This window comes from Aulonocara stuartgranti (genome assembly GCF_965226115.1).
Source record: "Aulonocara stuartgranti genome assembly, chromosome: 11".
NCBI lineage: Eukaryota > Metazoa > Chordata > Actinopteri > Cichliformes > Cichlidae > Aulonocara > Aulonocara stuartgranti.
In genome coordinates, this window is record NC_138947.1 from 31,356,670 (window position 1) to 31,384,459 (window position 27,790).

A 27,790-nucleotide genomic window follows, 5' to 3' on the forward strand; every position below is an offset into this window, starting at 1 on the left:
GGGCCGCTGGCGATTTTTTGTTTTTATGGGCCGATGGATTTTTTATTTTTTATTTTTTTTAGGAAGGGTATATATAATGAAAGGTGTTGGATTGGCCAATTGGTCATGATCAACTCTGGGCTGGACCAATTACAGCCGAGGAGGCCGGATGCACCCTCCCCCTTGTTTAGCAATCACGTGATTTTCGCGCATTGCATGCCGGGAACTCGTGGCAAAACAATCCAAGCACCGCATCAAATGCAAGCATTTGCAGCACCGCAAAACGTTCATTCTCCGGTTCCAATACCTTCTTGTTTTTTCTTTGACGCACAAAAAAGGAATGTACAAAACAAAAGGAGAACAATGCCGGTCCGTACAAAGACAGACTCGACGAAAAGACAAAGAAAAGATGCGAGGAAAAATCAAAGGAGTGAAAGTGTCAGACCCTTACGAGCACACAGAGTGGACAAAAGACGTTAGCGTGCTGCCCAACTTTCACCACGCTCAGATTTATAATTATACGGTTCTTGGAGTGAGTGCATGCACTCATGAAGTTTAGTAACTTCAGATCACTGCAACAAGCCCAGGTACAGTTTACCGACGGATGGGTGCAGGACCTTGAAATGACCGTGTAGAAAGTAAAGACCATCGTACGAACAAAGGTAAGTTTACCAGTCTCACAAATCGTCGTCATAAATACACATTCGTTAACCGTTTATTAATAGGACCTTTGAGCTCAACGGTAATTAATTAGTAGTGGAAATAATTTCTGGTAGCATCACAGAAATGTAGCAGTGACAATAATACTGTATGCTGTAATCGCACTGGACAATTAGTGATACAAAACAACTGTTTTATCCTGTGAATAAAAGTATATGTTTTTGTCAATGTACCATAATAACAGAAGCGAAACGCAATATTGTGTCAGGACAATTTACTATTTATGCACAATAAACAAAGGAGCGACAATTTCTGTTCAGCGCCAGACTTGCTTGTAACCCATATCACCAATTATGTTAAGAAAAATGACGCATTAACTACAACAGACTGACCTTTGTGGGAATGCTTGGAGCAGACTAACATGTGAGCTGGAGTGTTCTGAGACATTATATTTGGTATATCCAGACCATCTGTCGGCTCTTACTTCGGAAACATGGCTTAAAAAATTTCTCTTCAACGACGTAATCCGATAAAAAAAAAAACGATCTCTTTACCCGTCGGCTTCCCGTGGCTGTCATGCGACCGGCTATTGCAGTTAATAATACAACAGCTTCTTGCCATTTTGTGGGTTTCTTTTTATCGCTGTGTAACTGAGTTCAATTGAAAGCCTGCGTGTGCTAGTACCTCTTGCCACAAGTTCCCAGAATCCTTTACGGTTTTACCCCTGAATGACGTCACATTTTCAATCTTTATCCTGGTGGGCCGGTCTCTAGTCAAAATGCCCGGGCCGATTTTTTGTCCCAGTCCAGCCTTGATTACATGCTACACTCATTACTACTCTAGTGGTCGAACCCAACTGGCCCTAGTGTACTGTGACGACTCCAGAAATGTTAGATATGCAGCATTTACAGTAGTGCAGTTAAGATAAGTGGAATATGTGGATAACTCCTACAGAGGCTATATAAAGTACTAGTGGTTGTGAGTGGTGGTTCAGTCCATGTTGTTATTGTGTGTATGAGGGTACAGTTATCCATTTGTTTGTTTTTGTCCATTGTGTGTGTTCAGTTCAGTTGGTTGTGGGTGTGTGTATGTTCAGTCCATGAGTTTAATGTGGGTCAGATGTCAGAAGGCAGAGTTCAGGAGTCTGACAGCTGTAGGGAAGAAGCTGTACCTGTTGTTCTTAATCAGGAGGCTCCTGTAGCGCCTCTCAAAGGGCAGGAGGGTGAAGAGTTCAAGTGCTGGGTGACCCCAGTCTACTCAGTCTCAATGAGTAGTGCCCAGTAGCACTGACGCCATTGATCCACTACAGTTCGCATACCAGCTTAATCACTCTACAGACGATGCCATAACACACCTGCTACACATGACGCTGAGCCATTTGGTCTCTGGCAGGGGAAACTATGTTAGGATGCTATTTGTGGACTACAGTTCTGCATTCAACACAGTAATCCCCTTAAATCGTTTCACCAAGTGGAAGGATCTAGGACTCAGCTCATCACTGTGTCAGTGGATCCTCAACTTTCTCAAAGACAGACCTCAATCAGTGAGGGTGTGAAATCATGTCTCTCCTGCTATCTCACTCAGCACTGGAGTGGCACGGTACTGTGTTTTAAGGCCCTTGCTGTACTCATTGTACACCTACGACTGGTTAGCCATGTCATGCCTCCATTTCAAGTTTGCTGATGACACTGTGAGGGTGGGCCTGATCTCTGATAACATTGAAAAGGCCTACCTGGAGGAGATCAGGAACCTGCAGAACTGGTGCCAGGAGAATAACCTCCTCCTAAACCAAGGAGCTGATTGTGGACTTTATCACACAGCAGGTGCGAAATTACGAGCAATAGTGCACCAATGTGGCCCACATAACAGTGTGTAATATGCATTTTAATGAAATGCATTTAATAAAATAAAATAGCGCATCGTCAGTGGTGTGCTAATGGAGTGAGTAGACAATTTCAGATACCTGGGTCTTCATATCACACAGGATCTGTCATGGTCCCGTGACATAAACACTCTGGTGTCTCTTCTTCCTCAAAAGACTTAGAGACTTCCATTTACTTCTGAAGGTGCTTAAGAACCTCTATTCATGCACCATCCAGAGCATTTATACTTGATTTTTTATTTTTTTATTTATTCTTTTACTTTCAGTGGCCGGGAATTGCACAGCAATAAGCATTTAACTGCAAGTTGTTCCGTGTATGATTGTGTAGCTGACAAATAAAATTTTGAATTTGAATTTTATATGTGTTGTATTTTTCTTTTACTCGTTCACAAGCAATTATTCTCCCAGGTGAACAACATACATAAGAAATCCATCCATCCGCTTATCCTTTTTGCGGGGGGCGCTGGAGCCTATCCCAGCTGTCATAGGGCGAGAGGCGGGGTACACCCTGGACAGGTCGCCAGTCTGTCGCAGGGCTAACAGACAGGGACAGACAACCATTCACACTCAGTGGCAATTTGGATTAGCCAATTAACCTATCCCCACAAGCTGCATGTCTTTGGACGGTGGGAGGAAGCCAGAGTACCTGGAAGGAACCCACGCAAACACGGGGAAAACATGCAAACTCCACACAGAAAGACCCCGGCCTGATGGTGGAATTGAACTCAGGACCTTTTTGCTGTGCGGCAACAGTGCTAACCACCGTGCCACCGTGCTGCCACCATAAGAAATCCAGTATACATATAAGCTATAGTATATTATATATGAATGTATCTGTCCATTGGTTAATTACAAAAGCTTGTAGAGGCAGGAGCTCACAGTACAAGCATATGCCCAACCTAATATAAGATTGTGTTTTTTACATTATTTCATATGGGTTTTTTTTTTAAATCTATGTTTACAAGTGTAAAGAAGTCACTCAACTCAGCTCTGTAGAGTGGTTAATCATAATGAAGTAGTTCATTTCAACTTGTAGGCTCAATCTGATCTTCATACTTTTGGCAAGCAGATGGCACCAAAGATCACTGTATTGAAAATCTTTGAGTAACAAACCCTTAAGTGCTTCAGAAAGCTTCATTAGGTGATCACTACTATAGGAATAAAACCACAATACAACCAAATGGCAGCAACTTGGGTTGAGTGGTGCTCAAACACTCATTCAGACTGATGGCAAGATATTAGCAATCTGTCTTTCTTTATCAGTTGACAGCAATTACTTTAGAAATGTTTGACAATCTCTCTAAAAGCAACTGCTGTTCAAGTCAGACTGTGACTGTTTGCAGAAAGCCTGCATCCTATCAGGTGACCTGTGGCAATCTTCCTTTCCTTTGGTTAGTTGCACAGGTTCAAATGTGGTGGTGAATCTGCAACATCCACAAACTCTGGACTTTCATTTGGTCCCCACAAGTTGCAGTATGTGTGAAATATGAAAATTTAATTATCCACTTCTGTCAAAAGTCTGCAAGATGTGCAGATTCAGTGAGTGAAGATCCAGGAAAACACGACAAACAAGAATTGAGCTTAACGGCAAACAGGCCTTTTTATTGAGACTGATTGCAAAGATAGTATAATAAAGGGGGGAAAAAAACACAAAATGGGAACTGAAACCTACGTTGAAGAAAACACTGGAAAGTTTGACAACACACAAGGGGCATGAGCTCACCAAGAAAAAAAACAAAACCCCCCCCCAAAAAAACAGGAAGTAGCAGGACACAAAGACCAAACACGCTAACTTAAGACAGACAACTGAGTAAACAGACAAGACTGACTTCACAAGGAGACACAAAAAGTGAAACATGAGAAAGAGACAGTGGAAATAAGACAGGAAACAATTAAGTAAAAAGACAGCATACAAATGAAAAGATGATGTATCCTCCTGAGAACCACCCTGTACGTTTGTTCTCTGTAATGGACATTTGTTTTTTTGTCTATAATATTTGGACTTATTTGAGGTACCTTACTAAGTCCTAATGTGGCAAATAAAGGACGTTCTGGGCTTTCAATTGATATCTTATGTTTTTGTATGGGCTCTTTTAGCTTCAAAGAGGTAGGAAATCATAAAACGTTCTCTCTGTTCTCAGGAGGTTATTAGGGAACTAAGACAATAGGATGGGAATACGGGGCGACAGAAACTAAATAAAAGACAAGACGAGACGAGACGAGGGAAACAACAAAATAAGATGGAACATACAAAATACAGAGCTGCAGACTAGAAAATGTACATATGAAAGTAATTGTACATTCAAAATATGTAACAGAAATACATTTGGCCTGAATAATGTTTGATAAACTCATTATAGCATAATGCTTGTAACAAGCTCTCTTTCAGATGAAACGCTAAAATATGTATTTTTTTGTTTTCTTTTATTTACAGAGTTACAACCTGAAAATGGCAACAAATAGTAGGAATAAGCCATGAGCAAATGTGAAGGCAATTACAGAGTTAATGTGAAGAGAGTTATACACATACACACACACACACACACATATATATATACACATATATATATATATACACACACACACACACACACACACATACATATATATATATATATATATATATATATATATATGTGTGTGTGTGTGTGTGTGTGTGTGTGTGTGTGTGTGTGTGTGTGTGTATATGTATATGTATATATATATATATATATATATATATATATATATATATATATATATATATATATATATATGTGTATATATATATATATCACATTAAGAGATTTGATTGAACAAATGGGGTGCTGTCAATGCTGGTCTGTCTGTTGCACAGCATCCCTTCAAGCTGGCCCATCAGCCCAAAATTGCACCAGCCCACAGGGAAAATGACCATAATGTCAAATTACCAGTTCAGCCCTGCTTTTGATGCAAATACATTTGTACCCAGTTGTACAACAGTTAGTGTTTGAGCGGGGGCAGCATAAATGCATCATGCGCATAAGAAACTAAGAAAATCGACAATCGATATTTGTTTAATTCACAACTGATTAGAATTCATAAAAAACAAAAGCTTTTAAAACAAAGGTTCAGATTTAAAGATTCTTAGTGTCTAAAATAGATGACATAAAATATTGTATTCAAATGCGTGTAGATATTGTATACAAAGTACAATTTTAATGGCTAGTGTAGTGGCCTTTTTATTGTTAGAAAAGTAGTCATCATCATCATCATCCTTTATTTATAAAGCCCTTAAAAACAACCACAGCTGACACAAAGTGCTGTACATAGGAACTATATAATAAAAGTACATAAGATATAAATAAAAGAAAAAGTAAAATAATTAATTAAATTAATAATTTCATTACAAGAGAAACTAAGTTTCACTGAGGTTTAAAGCCAAAGAATAAAAGTGGGTTTTAAGACGCGATTTAAAGGTGGACAGTGAAGGGGCCTCTCTAATGTGCAAGGGCAAATTATTCCATAATTTAGGACACACGATAGAAAAGGCCCTGTCCCCTCTGAGCTTCCTCCTGGATCTCGGTACCTCCAGGAGCAGCTGGTCAGCTGACCTTAGAGACCGACAGGGTGTGCGGAGATGAAGAAGTTCAGAGAGGTAAGGCGGGCAAGATTGTGAAAGCATTTAAAAACAAACATGAGAATTATCTTTAAAAGACACAGGCAGCCAGTGCAGAGAGATAAATCCAGGAATTAAGCTCTTCTGTGTCAGAGGAAACAAAGTCAGAAGGGCCACAGAGCTGATTAAAAGCAGCAGAAAAAGGCGCGGCAGTGGAGGGGTTAACAACCCGACAGCGCCGAGCAGCAGCGCGAGATTTAACTGCAGTATGTGTAAAACCAATGTTGAATAACACAGGCATATGATCTGAGAGTGCACAGTCACAAATCTAGTTAGTGACAGGCAGACCATATGACAGAACAAGATCCAGTGTGTGTCCATGCTCATGTGTAGGGCCAGGCACGGACTGTACCAGGCTAAAAGAGTCAATAAGGCTTAAAAAAGTCATTTACCAGTGGCTTATCAGGACAACATACATGCATATTAAAATCTCCAACAATAAGAACACTATTAAAGTTGGGCATAATCTCATTTATGAAGTTGTTATTGTATTTCGGGGGACGATAGATGACAGTGCAGAAAACCGTGTTTGAGCGACTCACCTAAAACAAGGTAAGTTCGAAGCTGGAGAACGAAGGCTGTAGAAAACACTGCTTACATTTGTGATCCTTTTTGTAAACAGTCGCTGTGCCTGCACCTCTGCCTGACGTCCGTGGCGAATTAAAATAGCACAATCCATTGGTAAAAGTTCAGATAGAGCACTGGACTCACCAAACTCAGCCACGTCACAGAAAATCAGATCACGGGAACTGACGAAGTCCCAAAGAATAAAAGTTTTGTTTAAAAGTGATCTGGCGTTCACCAGGGCAATCCTGGCAGGAGCTGGAGCTGGAGCACCGGTTTCAGTAACTCGAGAAACCCGACGCAGCAATCTCAGGTTTCGATGATGTTGACGGCGGAGGTTTAGCCTGGGAGGGCATGGGCAGCGAGGCCAAGGAGCATCATCAAAGCCGACCACTGGCACCAAACAGGCATCAACAGGATCTAGGAAATCCCGAGATACAAACAATCTTGGAAATAATCCATGTGCTGGTCGGAAAACAGCAGAACAATTCCTTAGTTAAACCTTTAGCTTCACCAGCCGACCGCTTCATTTACCCCGGCAACGATAACGCCTTCGCCGAGAAGGTAGCCTAGGAACCCGGTACAGGTAACCCGGGATTGCCGATACAACTGGGGGCAGGGGTTGCTGCCACCAGCTCTAAACGACACAATATTTTGGACCACAGGTTGGAGGTCCAGTAGTGTCTGGCGATCATACTTTAGCAGAGACTTTGTTTCGTGGATGACAAAAGTTAGAAATAATATAAACAGGAACAAACTTGGCAGTGACAGACGAGCAGCCACACACACCGGCGCCATCTTGATTCACCCATGAACAAAATTATAAGGCTGTTCTAACAAATGGATTTACATCCAGATGGATGTCACCAATCTTCATCCAGATGGATTTTATATAAAAAAAATGGGCCACTTTCCGTGATGTACAATTTTCTGAAGATTTGATATGTTCTAATTTTGTAGGCACTTTCACGAATGATGAAATCTGATCCCAGAAGACGAGTCTGTTTTTTGTCACAACCCTGCACAGAATAACTTAGTACTGATAAATCATTTGCTTCAAGAATGTTAAATATAACTGTATGAATAGTTACTTGTCAGTTTCTTTAGTGAAACGCTGACAGATGAGCTTTTTGTCAGACTGATTTAGTTTGTTGCTAAAAATGATTTGGTACTGGTACTTCTATTCAGAATTCTTTCACGTCAAAGCTTATTTCAAAATACCCAGGTCTAGTAGTAGTTGTCATAAGTTTTTAAAGTACCAAAGATCATACAGTATATCATAAAAAGGAAAGTTTCCCTCCAACAAATACACATGTATTTGTGCTTTTGTAGAGCATCTTTGAATTATAACACACCTCTCATAAAACATTTATGTCTAATTGTGAATCATGCTTTGTAAATATATGTTTTATTAAATGTATTTTTTTCAGAATGTATTTTTACCCAAAGATAGATTACTATGCAATACTTTTAGTAGCCTAGACTATTTGGGATCAAACAGAGCGACGTACAATGAATGAAAATGCGTTTGTTATTCTTGCCTGCCTTAAAATGTGAACTCTCGGTTTTTCTTTTTCACAGCGACTGTGAGACAGTAGTTGGAAACTGAGCAATTTTGAAAATAAAATACTAAACAGTACAAATAACTGAGGCAACGTCAGAAAAAACATGTTTATTGCTGTTTATCATGTGAGAAGATTAAGCAAAGCAAGTTACTAGATCATTTTGTAATTGACCAAGTTAAATGAAATTTAAAGAAAGCCAAGTGAAAGTTAAACTATAACAACATTAGATCTTGCAGTATCATTAAGAACTTTCCCCCACATATCATGCATCGACATCAACAGTACAGTTTGCATTAGCATGCATTCATAACAGAAGCCACCACAGGCGTCTTTGCAGTTGATAATGGCTGTTCAGCTAGATGATAACCTTTGAAACAGGAGACTTGGGAGACATGAGCCTGAAAGATTAAGATGTCTGTGGGATGTCTTTGAAGAAGTCAAAGGTTGCCGTACAGTTGATTCTGCAAGAATTTTGAGTAAAAATTTATTCAGTTTTAATCTAAAATGATTCTTAAATAATTAGCTTTTTTGTTTTTTTCCAAACACAACAAAACAAACTAAATTAACTTTAAATAAATCAAAGTCTACGTAGCAGGGATTTGTTTCAAAAAAAGTTCATCCATATAAATAATTCAAGTTCCTTACACTAACCTTGGCATTGTTATCAAGCATAACAAAATAAATTACTTTAGAGAAAGTATAACATTTTTAATAGATTAAGTAATAATCTGCGATCAGTTTGGATGTTGTAATGTTATTTAATGAAAAAAGTCTTAAGTTTGGTTGATTTGGATTTTGTCATTCACTGCGACACCACTAACCTCAGGGTTGAAAGGGGATGGTCGTCTCCTGTTACTGTATCAAACAACATAGAAATGGAAGCAGGTTGTTCAAACATAAAGAAATAAAACACATTGGTATGTCATTTAAAGAAAAAATTGCATGAATAAAACTCACTCCTTTGGGGATGGACAGCGTGGTTTGGACACAGCTCCACAGGTTACATTGCTGCTGTGTTTACTATGGGGGTTAAAGAAAATAACATGTTAGTTTATGACTGTTTTTACTATGACATTATGGCAGTTGTCGTACTGCTATGAATACTTACGTATAGGCAACACTGATGTTCGCAGTGCAGTCTTGGCGTCTGCAGAATGTATAAACATTTTTTTAAATATTACTTAATGTGTGTATGTATATTTCTTTTATATAGGGAAATTTAAAAATTATATAAAAACAAACAAGAAGACTACAAATACTACCTTGAAAATCGGCTCCAAAATGACTGCCTATAGAATGAAAACAATAATAATAATAATAATAATAAGAAGAAGAAGACAAGACAAAGGAAAGATTTCAATTCAGTTCAAGTCACTTCAATTCAGTTATTATTTAAACAGTGCAAAATCACAGGAACAGTTGCTTCTAGGCACTGTTCCTGTGCAATAGAGCAAGCACTTGGCAACAGGAAAAAGAAAAACTCTCTTTTAACAGGAAGAAACAGCTGGCCGAACTAGGCTCAGGGAGGGGAAGCCATCTGCTGCAACAGGTTGGGGGTGCGGGGAGGAAAACAGGATAAAAGACACATTGTGGAAGAGAGCCAGATATTAATAATAGCTAATAATTAAATATAGTGTGGCATATAAACATAAAGTGAGTGAAAAAAGGTCAACGAAAAAGAAGTCCTATTGGTCTATTGCAGCTTAATTAGGGAAGGATTCAGGGTCATCTAATCCCACTCTAACAATATGCTTTATTAAAATGGAAACTTTTAAGACTAATCTTAAAAGTAGGAAGAGTGTCTTCTTAATCCAAACTGGGAGCTGATTCCACATAAGAGGAGCCTGAAAGCTGAAGACTCTGCCTCTCATTCTACTTTAAAATATACTAGGTACCACAAGTAAGCCCACAGTCTGAGAGCTTATACGGTACTATGAGTTTTTCAGATAAGATGGGGCCTAATTCTTCAAGACCGTGTATGTCATGAGAAGGAGTTTAAGTTTAATTCTGGAATTAACAGGGAGGTGATGAAGAGAGGCCAAAAGGGGAGAAATATGCCCTCTCTTTCTAGTCTCTGTCAGTACTCTTGCTGCAACATTTTGGATCAAGTGAAGGCTTTTCAGGGAGCCCAATTGCAATGAATTACAGTAGTCCATCCTAAAAGTAAAATATGTATGAACTAGTTTTTCAGCATCTGAGACAGAATGTTTCTAATTTAAGAGATATTAGGTAAATACAATAAAGCAATCCTACAAATTTTTTAATATGCACATTGAAAGGTCAAAGGTCAAACCTGGTCAAAACAACTCCAAGATTCCTCACAGTGTTACTGAATGTCAACGTAGTGCCATCCAGATTAAGCATCTGATTAGATACATCCATCCATCCATCCATCCATCCATCCATTCGCTTCCGCTTATCCTTTTCAGGGTCGCGGGGGGCGCTGGAGCCTATCCCAGCTGTCATAGGGCGAGAGGCAGGGTACACCCTGGACAGGTCGCCAGTCTGTCGCAGGGCTAACACATAGGGACAGACAACCATTCATACTCACATTCACTCGCACATTCACACCTAGTGACAATTTGGATTATCCAATTAACCTATCCCCACAAGTTTCCCCACAATGATTAGATACAATATTTCTAAATAGTTTAGGGCCGTGTTCAATAACCTCAGTTTTATATGAATTTCAATGCAGGTGGCTAGAGGCCATATAGGTCTTTAAGACATTTCTGCAGTTTTACTTAAGAAAAAGAAGGAGAAACAACTTTAACAGTAAAAAATTGTACAATCAAAATCCAACAGTACCTGGGCTTCCTCTCATGTTGCCATGCCATGCGATCCTCTTCTTTTCTATTAAGAGTACAATCAACAGGATATTTCCAGTTAAGCATTCATATCAGGGTTACAAATGGTGGCTTTCTTTTTTTGTTTTCCTTACCGTGAAAATCGACTCCAAATGGACCTCCTATTTTGAAAGCAAAGCATTGTTAGTTGGTTTGTTTTACTGTATTTCTTCAGTTTGCAGAACACTGGTGATATACCTTTTTTCTGGCCTTGGTGGTCTGTCTCTGTCATCTGTGTATCTCCTAAATATTTTGTGAGACAATTAGGAGTCAGTTTTTTTAAAATGCAAGGCACAGTCTATACACAATAAATCACATGAGTCACTTTATTTCATTACATGATACAATGAAGAGAACAGTCAAGAAGGAATCCTTCAAAATGGTTACCTGGATAATCTATCCCAAAGTGATCTTCTGTGAAATTACAGGGAGAAATATTTACAGGGTTGTTTTGGTGGAGACGTTAAAAAAGAAAAAAATTAACAGTTATTAACAAATTAGCGACATTTTTCACACATGCTTTTACAAATATTAGCTCAAACATCACATTTATAGACATCAGGTGTATAAAACAACCATTGCAACCATCAACTTTTTTTTTTATCATGTTGCTCATAAAGCTCATTTGACCATCTCAACTTCATTTTTCTGTGTCAGATATGATATGACTGATAAAACTTATTTATATTTAATTAATATGGATATGTTGTTGAAGCAGGCTCTGGATGCTTTTAGATTCTTTTGAATCATTTTAGAACATCTTTAAAGTACGAACTCCTGTATTCAGTTGTGATGAGAGGTCTTGACTCATGACTGAATTATGTCATTATTATTCACTTTTTATGTTAAAATAACTTGCCTTTTTTCTGGTCGAGGTGGTGGTTTCAGTGATTCATCTGTGTGTTTCCTATATTTGGTTGGAGGAGAAAAAAAACATTTTCAGCTTCAGAGTCAACACATTGTAACATCGTTACACAGACAGCTGCAATCACTATCAGAAATATGATATGATATAAATTAATGTTATATTTCCTCAACCTTTTCCTCCAGATGAACACTGCAAACACTGCAGCTAAGGTGATTATGATGAGAGCCACAAATGAGACTGGAAAGGCCATTGGAGCAGAACATTTAAACTGGTACATCAGTGATCCTGGTGATGTAGATACATTTGAGGTTAATAAACACAATTCAACAGAAGAAATACTTCGATAACATATAGAGTAGAGATAAAGTGTGTCTGCTAACCCTTCACATTTAAGCTGACTGTGTGGGCTTGTTCCCTGTTACGCCAAAAGATAGCGTTACAGGTGAGGTTTCTGACTCCATCTCCTTCAGTAACAATAAAAGTGATTGTGGAAGTTGTCTGCCAGGTGCCTCGTGACATCATGATCTCTGAGACCTCAATGGTGAGGTGAGAGACACTCCATGAGAACACCGGAGGATGTGATGAACATGTGTGTGTAACAGAACACGAAACAGTTATAGTTGAACCAGCATCAACTTCTTTTGGAACGGGGGTCATCACTGGTTTTTCTGGAGAAGCTGAGCATGACAAACACAAAGAAGATTATACTTGATACTTAGAAAGCAATGTGTTTGTCACATTTCAGTGATCTACAGTGGGACTCCAAACCTTTCATGATAATAAATACACAGCTGTTGTTGAATGTATGTGTCTCATGTCCTTTCTCTGCATAGAAACAGAAGGGTCCGTTGTCAAAGGGCTTGATGTCATCAATCTCCAGTGAGCAGTTTCCCTCATTTAGATTTCCTAACATTTTGGTTCGGCCCTTAAAATGGTCAATTACATAGCTTTGGCCATTATGGAATACAATGTCTCCGCTTTTTTTGGACCAGATGCCACGGGTCATCGGTTCATCCTCTTTGTACTGGAAACTGCAGGGAATCACCACACAGGAGCGCGTCAAGGCACTAAATCTTAAAGGGACGTCGGCAGGCAAAGCAGAGGTTGCTGTAATGGGAAAAATGTTAGATGCTGGTTTAAATTAATCCTCTTGAGATGTGACATGATGAAAACAAAAAGAGTTTGAGAGTGCTGACAAGTGCACTTACTGTAATTTTCAAATGGATCTCTCTCATATTCTGGGAAAATGATAACAACCAATTAATAACAATTCAACATCTAGAGGAGTATTTTTGTGTTTTTGGAAAGTTAGATGAAAGTAGGTCTCATATGTAAGGTGTAAGCCATAAGCCTATTGGTTCAGATTTATAGAAACAGTTATAAGACTTATAAAGTGTTATAAAAATTGTTGGTCCCTGGGCAATAATGGAGACAATCTTTTAAATCTAGATGGAGGCAGGTTTTATACTTTTCTTTCTAGTTTTCTCTTTACAAATGTTTTGTGGCACTTTTCATCCATCTAGCAATCCTTCAATTTTCTTCTGCTGATCCAATTTACGCTCATAGGGTGAAAAGTGGGGTACACCCTGGACAAGTTGCCCATCTATTACAGGTCTGGCACTTTAATGCACATGTAAAATGTCTTTCTGGATACATTATCTAAAAGTTTTGTATTTCTCCCTCTTTTCCCTTCTCAGTGACTTCCAGCTTATGACTCAGCTATATGTTCATATATAATGCCCAAATCAAACACGCTAGCTTTAATTCTAGTCAAGCTAATGGCTTCCTCTTCTGCTTGTGTATGTGCTAACCTGAGCTAATTGGCGGCTGGCTTTATTTATTTATTTATTTATTTTTTTACCAATCTAACAAAATCAGTTTTCCAACAGAAAGCTAATAGGTATATTTTGTAAAGTATCAAACAATCAGGAGGGCGACATGTAGGAACTCACGTTTTACAGTAAGAGTTGCAGATGTTGAGAACTCCCCACTAATAAACTGAGCAGTGCAAGTCAAAAGTTTACCATCATCACTTAGGGAGGGAATAAAAGTTAGATTTGACACTATAGTGTATGTATTGTTGGGAGTCTGTTTGGTGTTTAATGAACTTTGCATGTTGTTGTAGTTCCAGATGACACTTGGTGTGTTTTTCCTGCACTTAAAGATCACAGAACAAGTGACATTCTTCGCCATGCCCTCTGTTAACTCCCCTGGTGGTTCATTCATAGTGATTTCCTGAAATGGACCTGAGCAAGAAAGTTAGAGTGAAGCTTAATGATAGCAATTGTTGTTTAATTCAAGTAAACCCTCCCATTAAACTTACATTCAACATTGAGTGGAATTTCCTTGGTGGCTTTCTGACCCCCAGAGTAGCTAACAGTACAAGCCACACTCTGGTGCTCTTCCTTTACTTCCCAAACTTGTTCTACTCTCCTTTCCCAAATCCCATCAGATACCAGTGTGTCCGTGATCCGGTCTTTTCCAGGTATACCATTTAGGGTTACGGTTGGGGGAGCAAAAATACATGCGTGGCGCACACTGCAGGACACAGTGCCCTGCTCTCCCACTCTGGGAGTACCAATAATATTTAGCTCTGGTTCTGGTGCATGTTCTGTGAATAAGAAATATTCAAGAGCTATAGTGATACAGTAACTTCTGAGTTCTATGTTCCAGAAATATGAATGTTTACATAATTGTAGTATTTGTTTAACAGCCAGTTTGTGGGAATTAAATGCATTGGTTACTCTGTTATACTGAATATTTTACTGCGCATTTGTTAGTTTGTTTGTTTTTTATAGAAAAGCAACAAACCAACAAAGTAAATTTTAAATGACTGAATGTAGTGACAAGTGAAGTCCTGACTCAAGCTTTCTGTAATCATTTTTTGGATTTAAGTTGAAGTGACTGTAAATGGGAGTTCAATGACACTTACCTGAAACAATAAGTTCAGTAGATCCATCATAAAATGAGTGACCTACGGTGTGGTAGGAAGTAATTGCGTTCTTATCTATCCATGGATAAAGTCGGTCATGGTTGTGGGACATCTCCAGCCTTTCAATCTTAAGACTACAGTTCTGCTCCACCACTGATCCAATTAAACTAGTTCGACCATCAAACTTACTAATAACATTCCCTCCTTGGTTGAATACAGCTGGAAATCCATTGATTTGGTACAAGTACCACATCACTTGAAGGTCATTAGGCTGTGAGTTTTTGTAGGAGAATTTACATGGAATGATGAGACACGATCCCTTCAACCCAGTTATGGTGCTTGGAGCAGTGAAGGACCAACCCCGATTGAGTATGTTTCCTGCAAAAAAATTAGAAAAAAAAAACTTTTGAAGAACTATTTAATCTTAAAAATAAATCTTAACAGACAAAACAGACATGGACGTAGCTGCCATGGCCAGAGAAGAAAGAGAAGAGGTAGCAGAAGCAGCAAGATGAATAAGCTGTAAAGTTATGGGGAACTGAAAAGCTGCTTAAAAGCACATTGTAAATAAAGACTTTGCAATCACATTGCCGAATGACGGTCATTCCTACCACACTAACAACATTCATTTTTTTCTGGTATATATCTACTCTAATAACTTTTTGTCTGTCTGTCTGAGCTTTTAAATGAAGATAATTACTATTTGCACTTACTCTTTACCCGCAGCCTGATGCTCACTTCTTGTGTTTGCCCCCCCTTGAATTTTGCAAAGCAGGTAACAGATCTCCCGTTGTCGCTGGGTGAAGATTTAAATGACAGTATGGAGATGGTCTTCCACTGAGTCTCCCCCGGTACCTTTTCTGTATTAGTGGATGCTGCCACACTGCCATAGTTCCATGTGAGAGTTGGTGTATTCTTGTGACATGTGTATAAGGCAGTGCATGTTACTTTGCTATCATACCCTTCAAGAAATTCATCTGATGTAGAGCTTATATTCAATGGCGAAATGGAGCCTGAGATATAAATGGAAAATGTTACATTTTCATGTCACATTAAATTCAGTACATGAAATATATTGCACATTGAATATATTACATGGTACTCACATTCAGCATTCAGTGGAATCGACCTTTCGGCACTCTGACCCGCAGGGTAGTTAACAGCACAACTTACACTCTGGTGCTCTTCTTCTACTGTCCAAGTTTGAACTATTTTACTTTCCCAAATCCCTTCAGATACCAGAGTGTCCATGTTCTGATCAATTCCAGGTAAACCCTTTAGGGTTAAGGTTGGGGGAGCAGAGAAACATGTATGCTGCACACTGCAGGACACAGTGCCCTGCTCTCCCACTCTGAGGATACCAATAATGCTCAACTGTGGTTCTGGTGCATGTTCTGTTAATTCAAAGCAAAAATTGAGAGCTACAGCAACACAGCAACTTTTGAGTCATTTGCAGGAAGTAATAACTGCAATTAAACAAACTTAGTTAAAAGTGATAGGGAAGAAAAAAATACAGATAGCTGAAAATAAATATTTCTTCACATTAGTTTATGTGTCTCTCTTAATGGTTTGATATAAGTATTGTAGTTTTAAGTGTTATTGAAATACATTTATTGGGTTTAGACAACACTGTGCCAGGAAAAAGCTAAAGATTCTAACTACAATTTATATGCTGAGGCAAATCATTGCAAATTATACATGCACAAAACTAAAATACAGATAAATAATAAATAAAAAATAAATCAGAGAGGACTCAGTTTGTCGTGGTAAGGGTTTCTTTCTGTAGTAACTTGGATGTATAGCAATGGAATTAAAGTTGAATTGAAGAAATTAATGAATGCTTACCTGAAACAATAAGTTCAGTAGATCCATCATAAAATGAGTGACCTTTGGTGTGGTAGGAAGTAATTGTGTTCTTATCTATCCATGGATAAAGTTGGTTATGGTTGTCTGACATCTCCAACCTTTCAATCTTAAGACTGCAGTTCTTCTCAGTTACTGATCCAGTCAAGCTTGTTCGACCATTAAACTTTCTAATAACTGTCCCTTCTTGGTTGTATACAGCTGGGTATTCGTTCCTCTGATACAAGTACCATATAACTTGAAGGTCTTTAGGCTGAGAGTTTTTGTAGGAGAATTTGCATGGAATGGTGAGACATGACCCTTTTAACCCAGTTATGGTGGCTGGAGCAGTGAAGGACCAACCCAGATTCAGTATGTTTCCTGCAAAAGAGAAGAAGCTTTTGAAGCACTTTTGATCTTAACAAAAAATAAATAAATATTGGCAGCCACCAGTGCTACCCCCTGCCTCCTAGATGTTGCAGGTATGGTATAAATTTGAAAACCCCAGATGATTTTCCAAAAGTTGTCCTGTGAACTTAAACCAGATGACTTAATTCTTGAGTTATTGCATTCTCAAACTCAAGTGCCCTCAATGGTGGAGCAACAACAATACCCTCAGCCTTTTCTGCCTAACACTTAAAAAGGGCTCACACTCTGTTTGAAATGAAATGAACTTGAGACAAAACATCTCTTTGCAACTTTGAGGAATAATAACAGACAGCATATAGACTGCCCCACCAGGGACAACATCATACTGGATCACTGCTACACCACTCTAAAAGATGCCTATCGCTCTGTGCCCCGGGCAGCTTTGGGACATTCTGATCACTGCATGGTCCATCTTATTCCAGTTTATAGGCAAAAACTCAAACGTGCCAAGCCTGTAGTCAAAACTGTGAAGAAGTGGACTAACGCAGCAAAGCAGGAACTGCAGGACTGTTTTGACTCCACTGATTGGACTGTTTTTGAAGCTGCATCTGAGAACCTAGATGAGCTCACGGACACTGTGACATCATACATCAGTTTCTGTGAAGACGTGTGTGTGCCAACAAAGACCTTTTGCACATACAACAACAATAAAGCATGGTTCACTCCTAAACTCCAACATCTTCGTAAGGCCAAGGAGGATGCCTACAGAAGTGGTGACAGGGTCCTGTACAAGCAAGCCAGGAACACACTGACCAAGGAGATCAAAGCAGCTAAAAGCATCTACTCCCAGAAGCTGGAAGAACGGCTCTCAGCCAACGACCCTGCGTCAGTGTGGAGGGGCCTGCAGGAAATCACCAGCTACAGACGCCCCCCACCCACTATTGAAGCAAACAAAGACCTGGCCAACGAGTTAAACACTTTCTATTGCAGGTTTGTGACGGACAGACTCCCACGCCCCACCCTCCCCTCCCCAGGGACATTGCTTCAGACATTGACCCCCAACACACCTTCCACCTCTCCCCCCTTCACCCTGCCCCTCCCCAATCAAGACTCAACGACCACCCCCACCCTCCCCAATCCAGACTCAACGACCACCACCACCCTCTCCAATCCAGACTCAACGACCTCCACCACACCTCTCACCCCCCTTTCCTCCTCCCTGAAACTCAGAATACACACTCAGGATGTGAGCCGACTATTCCAGAAACAGAAGCCCAGGAAAGCCCCCGGACCAGACGGCGTCTCACCCTCCTGCCTCAAAACCTGTGCTGAACAGCTGGCTCCCATCTTTACTCGCATCTTCAACAGATCTCTGGAGCTGTGTGAAGTTCCCTCCTGCTTCAAACGCTCCACCATCATCCCTGTTCCCAAGAAACCCACCATCACAGGACTGAATGACTACAGACCTGTCGCCTTGACGTCTGTGGTCATGAAATCCTTCGAACGACTGGTGTTAGCCCATCTGAAAGACATTACAGGCCACCAGCTGGACCCTCTGCAGTTTGCCTACCGGGCAAACAGGTCGGTGGATGATGCAGTGAACATGGGGCTGCATTACATCCTGCAACACCTTGACCGCCCGGGAACTTATGCCAGGGTCCTGTTTGTGGACTTTAGTTCGGCTTTTAACACCATTGTGCCTGAACTTCTTTCCTCCAAACTCTCCCAGCTCAGCGTGTCACCAGCTACCTGTCAGTGGATCACCAGCTTCCTGACAGACAGAAAGCAACAAGTGAGGCTGGGGGAGATCACCTCTGAAACCCGGTCCCTCAGTATTGGTGCCACTCAAGGATGTGTCCTCTCACCACTACTGTTCTCCCTCAACACTAACGACTGCACCTCCAAGAACTCGGCTGTCAAACTCCTAAAGTTTGCAGATGACACCACTGTCATTGGCCTCATTCAAGATGGTGATGAGTCTGCATACCGGCAAGAAGTTGAGCGGCTGGTACTCTGGTGCAGTCAGCTCAATCTGGAGCTGAACACTCTTAAGACTGTAGAGATGACAGTGGACTTCTGCTGACATTGCCAGGACTTGCACATTACTCCCTCTAACCCTGAAAATCTTACAATTCAGTCTCTGCATCAGGTCTAGTATCATAATAGATCCAAGTCCTCTGTCAGTCATTGTATTTCTGTAATATGTCTTGATGCATGCTCAATCATCCAGGTAAGTAAATCCCCTAAAGTTGATTCTGTTTACCTGGACATAGCATCTTTAGTGGGAGAAACGTTTTGTCACTCATCCAAGTGACTTCTTCAGTCTCAGATGACTGCAGGTTTCCCCAATCTTATAAACATAACATTTGCATAATGACTGAAACTAGCACCACTGCATGAACAATCTGCTGGGAGGTCAGTTCCTTGATCATTAATATGTAAATTCCCCTGACCATTGATCCACAACCACTGATCAAAGCTCATTGGTCAAAGACCATTAATCAATGACCATGAGCAGTGTTGGGGAGTAACGGAATACATGTACCAGCGTTATATATTTAACCCTTTAAGACCAGAAAAGCATAAAGTCAAACATGACTTTTAAAAGGCCTGCAAGTAAAAAACTACATTTCCCGCAAAAATCATCACTTCCGGTTTCGGGCAGGTAATGGCGGACATGCGATAGTTCGCGTTGACGTCTATTTCAATGTAGGAAGTGTTACGAACAGCTGATCGGATCGGCAAAGCGTGTTTCTGGAATATCATGTTTTTGTTGCAGCAAGTGCTTTTTATGCAATTTTTGCAAAGCTATGTGGAAAGAAACTGTGACCTAGGACAAGCTGAGGGCATAAGATGTAAGTACAACTCCTCCGGTTTCCTATGCAAAAAAAAATTATTGCGCTAGCTTACGTGGTTCCGGTTCTACAGGGATTTAAAAATAGTTACGCAAAACAGAGCGTGCCCGCTCCACTTTAAAGGGTTAAAATACAAAATATGAGTAACTGTATTCCGTTACAGTTACCGTTTACAAAGGTGGTAATCAGAATACAGTTACTTTGTTGAAATAAATGGATTACACGGAGGTCTTTTCCTGTTTCATATATTAGCCTGCACCCTCTCTATTTTTGGTAATTCAACACCAGAGGAAACCAAAACAAAGCAAGCATTTAGAGGCTCTAATGCCTGTGTCTCAATCTCGTGGCCCATGTCATCTCTACTTGCGGCCCGCATAATGACGTGAAGTAATATACATATAACACCCAGCACGCCCCTGCGGGCGGTTTATCCTTCAAGCTCGGGTCCTCTACCAGAGGCCTGGGAGCTTGAGGGTCCTGCGCAGTATCTTAGCTGTTCCCAGGACTGCGCTCTTCTGGACAGAGATTTCCGATGTTGTTCCCGGGATCTGCTGGAGCCACTCGCCTAGCTTGGGAGTCACCGCACCTAGTGCTCCGATTACCACGGGGACCACCGTTACCTTCACCCTCCACATCCTCTCGAGCTCTTCTCTGAGCCCTTGGTATTTCTCCAGCTTCTCGTGTTCCTTCTTCCTGATATTGCTGTCATTCGGAACCGCTACATCGATCACTACGGCCGTCTTCTTCTGTTTGTCTACCACCACTATGTCAAGTTGGTTAGCCACCACCATTTTGTCCGTCTGTATCTGGAAGTCCCACAGGATCTTAGCTCGGTCATTCTCCACCACCCTTGGGGGCATCTCCCATTTTGACCTCGGGACTTCCAGGTTATACTCGGCACAGATGTTCCTGTACACTATGTACACTTGGTTATGGCGTTCCATGTATGCCTTGCCTGCTAGCATCTTGCACCCTGCTGTTATGTGCGGGATTGTCTCTGGGGCATCTTTACACAGCCTGCACCTGGGGTCTTGCCTGGTGTGATAGACCCCAGCCTCTATGGATCTTGTGCTCAGAGCTTGTTCTTGTGCTGCCATGATTAGTGCCTCTGTGCTGTCTTTCAGTCCAGCTTTGTCCAACCACTGGTAGGATTTCTGGATATCAGCCACCTCCTCTATCTGCCGGTGGTACATACCGTGCAGGGGCCTGTCCTTCCATGATGGTTCCTCGTCTCCCTCCTCTTTCTTGGGTTTCTGCTGCCTGAGGTATTCACTGAGCACTCGGTCAGTTGGGGCCATCTTCCCAATGTATTCTTGGATGTTCGTTGTCTCATCCTGGACTGTGGTGCTGACACTCACCAGTCCCCGGCCCCCTTCCTTCCGCTTAGCGTACAGCCTCAGGGTGCTGGACTTGGGATGAAACCCTCCATGCATGGTAAGGAGCTTTCTTGTCTTTATGTCAGTGGCTTCTATCTCCTCCTTTGGCCAGCCTATTACCCCAGCAGGGTACCTGATCACGGGCAGGGCATACGTGTTGATGGCCCGGATCTTGTTCTTACCATTCAGCTGACTCCTCAGGACTTGCCTGACCCTCTGCAGGTACTTGGTGGTTGCAGCTTTTCTAGCGGCCTCTTCATGGTTCCCATTCGCCTGTGGGATCCCCAGGTACTTGTAACTGTCCTCTATGTCTGCAATGTTGCCTTCTGGTAGTTCAATCCCCTCAGTTCTGACTACCTTCCCTCTCTTTGTTACCATCTGACTACACTTCTCCAGTCCGAACGACATTCCAATGTCATTGCTGTATAGCCTGGTAGTGTGGATCAGTGAATCGATGTCTCGTTCACTCTTGGCATACAGCTTGATGTCATCCATGTACAGGAGGTGGCTGACAACTACTCCGTTCCGTAGTCGGTATCCGTAGCCAGCCTTGTTAATGATCTCACTGAGGGGGTTCAGGCCTATGCAGAACAGCAGTGGGGACAGAGCATCTCCTTGGTAGATCCCGCACTTGATGGTGACTTGTGCTATGGGCTTGGAGTTGGCCTCAAGTGTTGTGCGCCACATCCCCATTGAGTTCCTGATGAAGGCTCTTAGGGTCCCATTGATCTTGTACAATTCTAGGCATTCCAGTATCCAGCTGTGGGGCATTGAGTCATAGGCCTTCTTGTAATCAATCCAGGCAGTGCACAGGTTGGTCAGTCTGGTCTTGCAGTCTCGGCTGACTGTTCTGTCTACCAGTAGCTGGTGTTTTGCGCCTCTGGTATTCTTGCCAATTCCTTTCTGTGTCCCGCTCATGTATTGACCCATGTGCCTGTTCATCTTAGCCGATATGATGCCTGACAGGAGCTTCCATGTAGTACTGAGGCAGGTTATTGGTCGGTAGTTGGAGGGGACCGGTCCCTTCTTGGGGTCCTTGGGGATCAGGACCGTCCGACCTTCGGTTAGCCATTCCGGGTGTCTCTCGTTAACTAGCAGCTGGTTCATTTGTGCTGCCAGACGCTCGTGGAGTGCAGTCAGCTTCTTTAGCCAGTAGGCGTGAACCATGTCGGGCCCTGGTGCTGTCCAATTCTTCATACTGGAGACCCTTTCTTGGATATCTGCCACTGTGATGGTTACTGTTCGGGGAGGTCGCTGTGGTCTGCCCTCAGATCCACTAGCCACTGAGCATTGCCGTTATGGGTTGTGTCCTTCTCCCATATGCTCTTCCAGTGTTGCTCGGTCTCCAGCCTGGGTGGTGCTGTTCTCTTATTATTATTATTGTTCCCTTGCCACTGAGAGTACACCTTTGCTGGTTCTGTGGAGAACAGCTGGTTTATTCTCCTGCCTTCTATCTCTCTGGTGGCAGTTTCCAAGGCCTCAGGTATGGACAGCTTGCTGTATTTCTTATGCACCTTCTTTGTCGCTACTTTGATCTTGCCCTCTAGCCTCCTTCTCCATGGAGGGTACTGCCCCTTGTGGCTGTTCAACTTGTAGCCAAGCATCTCACTGATCACTGCTGCCATATTGTAGATCAGCTTGTTAGTGTCGGTAATCGTGGTTGTAGGTATTGTCCGCAGTGCTGCATTAACATAATCTAGCAGACCTTCTGAGGGTACTTCACGTAATCTTGGTAACCGGCTACGGGGGATCCAGGTTTCAAGCTTGGCCATGATCCTATCTTTCAGGTCAGTTCCTCTCGCACTCAACGATCCTTCTCCTATCGCACTTGGGGCTATGTACCCAATCTCGGGTGGGGGTGATGATATCTCCCCCCTGACCTGGCGTCCTGACTCCTCCTTGCCGTAGCATTTGTGTTGTACCTCGTCAATCTCTAGCTGTGAGAGCAGTCCCTTCTATCGACTCATTTCGGGAGGAGAACCGGGCATCTATTGCTTCTCTGCATTCAATCCTGAGTGGGTACGGCCAACGAATTACCGACATGGAAGAAGGAACGAATGAGGTTGACAAGAGACTGAGCAGCATGGAGACCTGCCAATCCTCGCTAGTTAAAGAGAAAGAGGCTTTAAGAGAGAAGGTGGCGTACTTGGAAAACTAAACCAGACGGCAGTATATATGCATTGTGGGGATACCAGAGAATACAGAGGGTCCACTACCAACGGAATTCATCGCCAAACTACTCTTTGATGTGCTTGGGGAGAACAACTTCGAGAGGCCGCCATCGGTGGATAGAGCCCACAGAAGTTTGGCTCCTAAACCAGCAGATGGTGACAACAGATCACGTCCGTTCATTGTCAGACTCCACCATTTCCAAACCAGAGAGCTGATCCTACGCCTCGCCAGACAGAAGGGCCCGCTCCTATTCAACGGATCGAGATTCCACATATTTCCTGACTACAGCTCAGAACAGCTCAACAAACGACGTGCAGCCTTCTCAGAGTCCAAAAGGAAGGTCCACACTGCAAAGGTCAAGTTAGGTCTCTTCTACCCAGCCACTCTGCAGTTCACACACAACCGGAAACGCCTGAGGTTTCCCGAAACCTGCAGTGGCGCTGGCCTACATTAATAATAATATCCCTGTTGATGGCAGCTGGATCCACTCTTACTGGCTGATTCAGACTTTGTGAAGTTCATTACAGAACAAATAGATTTTTTTCTACAGGTAAATAGGACGGATGGCATCTCAGCTTCGACCCTCTGGGAGACGCTTAAAGCGTATCTCCGGGGACAATTTATCTCTCATTCTGCATATTGAGGAGTTATCCTTAGAAATCAAGACCCTGGACGGACTCATATATGGCTCTCCGACCCCTGATTTGATTAAGAGGAGAGTGGCCTTACAAACTGAAATTGATCTATTAACTACTACCCAAGCAGAGAAGCTCATTTTGAAATCTCGTGTTATTTCACAACTCATCTTATCAGATGGCTCATCAACTGAGGATCATCAAGCTATTAACAACTATTTTAGAGAGTTTTATGCTAAATTATATTCCTGAGATTCAGCACCAGCTCAAAATAAGTTCATCGCTTTTTTTTCCAATCTCAATATTCCTATAATTGACTCTGACTGGAAAGAACAATTGGAACAAAGTCTGACGCTGGAAGAAATTAAAAATGCAATAACGTCCCTTCAGAGTGGAAAAGCCCCTGGTCCAGACGGGTTTCCAACTGATTTTTATAATCAATTAATTAATCAATTAATTAATTAATCCTTTGTCCCTCTTTGGGGGGAAACTCCCACTGGGTTTAAATCTGGGACTCTCCACCATTTGACCTTAGAACTGAAGAAGCATCTCGGATGAGAGGTGAAACATCTTCAAGCAACTCAAAGAAGTCCAGATGCTTTTCTTTCCAAGCTCCTTAGACTATTCAGAATATTCTACTCTCATTGAGTAACGTAAAAGAATACGTTACAAAATGACAGACCGTGGAGTCCTTGAGGTAGCTCTTCTGTGTGACGAGCCACTGAAGAAGTCACAAAGCCTTCCTCCCACTGAAGAGGCTACGTCCAGATGAACAGAATCAACTTTTGGGGGTTTCTGAGATATGCATTCGAGTATTCATGAATGGTTAAAAAATGCTTAATTGCTGATAATGACTGCACGCACCACTAGAAAACTTGGTCATCTGCCTATTATTATTGTCATTATTATGAAATACATTTCAAAAGCATATGTAAACTATGATTAGGTAATATCACTTTTATTGCAGATGTAGTTTGTGAGAGAAAACAAATGCAGGACAATCCTATAAATGCTGTAAGAGTTTTGGGTGTATGGTTAGCTGTTACATTTAATAAATTTAATTTAATAAATATTTGTACTTACTCTTTACCCGCAGAATGATGGTTGCTCGTCGTGTCTGACCTCCAGCGAAACGTGCATAACATATCAGCGATCTTCCATTGTCATTAGCTGATGCAGTAAATGTCAGTGTGGAGACAGTCCTCCACTGAGCCCCCCCTGATAACTTGCTAGTATCAGAGGAGGCTGGCATATTACCATAATTCCATGTCACAGTTGGAATATTTCGATAGCATGTGTATGAAACAGTGCAAGTTACTGTACTTTGATCTCTCTCCAGAAATTCATATGATGCAGAGCTGACAGTCAGCCCTGAAATGGAGCCTGGGATACAATTAAAAATGGTTAAATATCAAAGATGGTGTAGGATAAAATGCAATTTACTTTCACCACTTACAATATGAGGTTAAGGTTTTAGATGCTGATGCAGAGCGACCACCACGGTGTTCCACATAGCACTCCACAATTTGATATTCTTTCTCTATGAACAGAGTGGTTGTCACCATAGTTTTGGATCTTCCATTAGATAGACGGCTATGAGTTAGACGTTCGTTTCGCAGGGGGATGTTGAGCCTCAGACTTGGGGGATAAGTGGGACAAGTGTGGTAAACACTGCATTGCACTGTTACAGACTGCCCAACCACTGTGTTCCCAAAGATCTCGATAACCGGTGGATCAGATGTGCCTTAAATCATAAAATGTGAAGATTTACATAATCATATAACAACATAGTGATCAATTTATAGTGAAATCTTAAATTATTTACCTACCCACTACTTCAACAGTTACAGTTGTGTCATAGAAAGGGTAGGTTCTCCATCCAACATTTTCAGGATCCACCCAGGGATAAAGCTTCTGACTGTGATCAGCCAAGGTCACTGGGTCAATCAACAGACTACATGTCCGATGGTGTGAAGAAGTATATACACGTGTTCTTCCTTTAAATATGTCCAACACATCATTCCAGTTCCAGTTGTCATATACTATTGGATATCCTCTCTTCACATACTGATACCACACTACACGATCTGGTCTTCTAGGTGGATACTGATAGTAATCATAACTGCAAGGGATAACAAGACAGGAACCCAACAATCCTTTGATATTTCTTGGCATTTTCACCTGCCAAGCACTGGAGCTGCACAAAATATATCCTGCAAGAGAATCATGACGCAATGAGAGAAACTGAAATATAAAACACACAAAAACACACGAGTATATATATATATATATATATATATATATATATATATATATATATATATATATATATATATATATATATATATATATATATATATATATATATATATATATATATTGAAATGACCATACCTAGGCTATAGATGCACAGGAAAAATGGTCCAGACCCAGACATCTTATTAATGGTATAGCATTCCTGAAACAAATATATGAAATTAAAACTTACTAAAACCTTGACATTTTATGATGTTTTTATTACAATATGATGACATCAGTCAGTTACGTTGTCTTTGTGAAGTCATAGGGTATCATATTGAAAAAATAAAATGTGTGTTGTGCTACTCTCTCCACGTTCTGTCATGTGATATATTACTTAATGTGGTTTCTTGAAAAAAAAAACTTTCAAGGTCAACTTTGACCTTGGGCACTAACAATGAAGATCAAGATCAAATGCTTAGCCAATACACGTACTCATGACCCCTTAGGCTTAGTATTTCTTGTTATATTTGAAGACAATCCATAAGATATTACATGTATTATAAAGTCTTTACTAGTTTTTACGTTTGGTGTTACCTTGATCTTGACCATCACTTGATTTTCACCAAAATTAAGTATAATATAATATTAAGGGATTGATCTCTATTATATTATGGTCCCATCCCTACTACTGTATGCATCGGGGTACAGTGGTGTCTTCGAGTAATATATAAACGGTACTGTTACAGAGGTTTTCCAGACTGTAGTAGGTACAGCATTGTTTTCTAGGGTCACTTAAACAAAAAAGAGTTTTAATAGGTTTTAAGAGGGTAATACTTGGAAAGCATTATGGATATAGTCAGCACCCAACCCACTTTCTTACTGACTGAAAGACTATTAAACCAGAACAGGTTTTCATGCCAGAAAAAAGGTAATTATTATATATATAAACAATCCTACGGGAAAAAATTTTTCTTTAAATAACATTAATCCCCCCCCCCCCCCCCGCCCCCCCCATTTGTAAAATGGAGAAGTGGAGAATGCTACATTTTAAAACTACAATTCTTTTTCTGAACAAATTTTGTCTAATAAAAAAACATCTGTTGATATTACTTCAGCAAAAAGAAAAAAAAATAGTGATTTACTTACCAACACAGATGAATAGTCATGAAGATACAAGTAACACTAAAAATGCAGCTTTTTAAGCACCCAGTGTGGGCGGAGGTTATGATTTTCCACCCACAAGTGGGGAAAAGCTCTAAAACCTAATGGTGTGTGTCAGGTTGAATAAACTATTAAAGTTGTAGTTATTTTCTTAACAAAACAACATAATTTAAAAAGCGTTTAATTTTAATTTAAAAAAGCATAAC

General features: G+C 40.9%; 1 protein-coding gene across 2 annotated transcripts; it reads right to left on the reverse strand.

The window, feature by feature from the left end:
* Window positions 1–8,379: 8,379 nt before the first annotated feature.
* On the reverse strand, window positions 8,380–27,634 carry LOC309716801 (uncharacterized protein). Of its 2 annotated transcripts, XM_082550841.1 has the most exons (25): window positions 27,570–27,634; window positions 26,577–26,640; window positions 26,012–26,395; window positions 25,639–25,926; window positions 25,266–25,565; window positions 16,779–17,156; window positions 16,040–16,327; window positions 15,647–15,946; window positions 14,934–15,311; window positions 14,325–14,612; window positions 13,954–14,247; window positions 13,210–13,239; window positions 12,770–13,108; window positions 12,382–12,678; window positions 12,172–12,286; window positions 11,993–12,040; window positions 11,521–11,547; window positions 11,332–11,376; window positions 11,229–11,255; window positions 11,096–11,140; window positions 9,550–9,576; window positions 9,396–9,434; window positions 9,245–9,307; window positions 9,109–9,142; window positions 8,380–8,748 (listed from the first exon to the last, which is right to left on the reverse strand). In XM_082550841.1, exons 2-25 carry the CDS (start codon window positions 26,617–26,619, stop codon window positions 8,725–8,727), a joined length of 4,101 nt encoding a protein of 1,366 aa, XP_082406967.1. In that variant the 5' UTR covers window positions 26,620–26,640; window positions 27,570–27,634; the 3' UTR covers window positions 8,380–8,724. The 2 variants fall into 2 exon arrangements, with proteins under 2 accessions (XP_082406967.1, XP_082406968.1); XM_082550842.1 differs by lacking the exons at window positions 16,779–17,156; window positions 25,266–25,565; window positions 25,639–25,926; ... (1 more) ...; window positions 26,577–26,640; window positions 27,570–27,634 and having other exon boundaries at window positions 15,647–15,848; window positions 16,040–16,071.
* Window positions 27,635–27,790: the final 156 nt, after the last annotated feature.

What these genes read in the sequence shown, in the direction of transcription:
- LOC309716801 (XM_082550841.1), bottom strand. Translation starts at nt 26,619, where the DNA reads ATGTCTGGGTCTGGACCATTTTTCCTGTGCATCTATAGCCTAG. An exon ending in CTTTGGGATAGATTATCCAG is followed by an intron (nt 11,377 to 11,520) that starts GTAACCATTTTG and finishes CAAAATATTTAG; the next exon opens with GAGATACACAGATGACAGAG. An exon ending in ATTTGGAGTCGATTTTCACG is followed by an intron (nt 11,141 to 11,228) that starts GTAAGGAAAACA and finishes TACTCTTAATAG; the next exon opens with AAAAGAAGAGGATCGCATGG.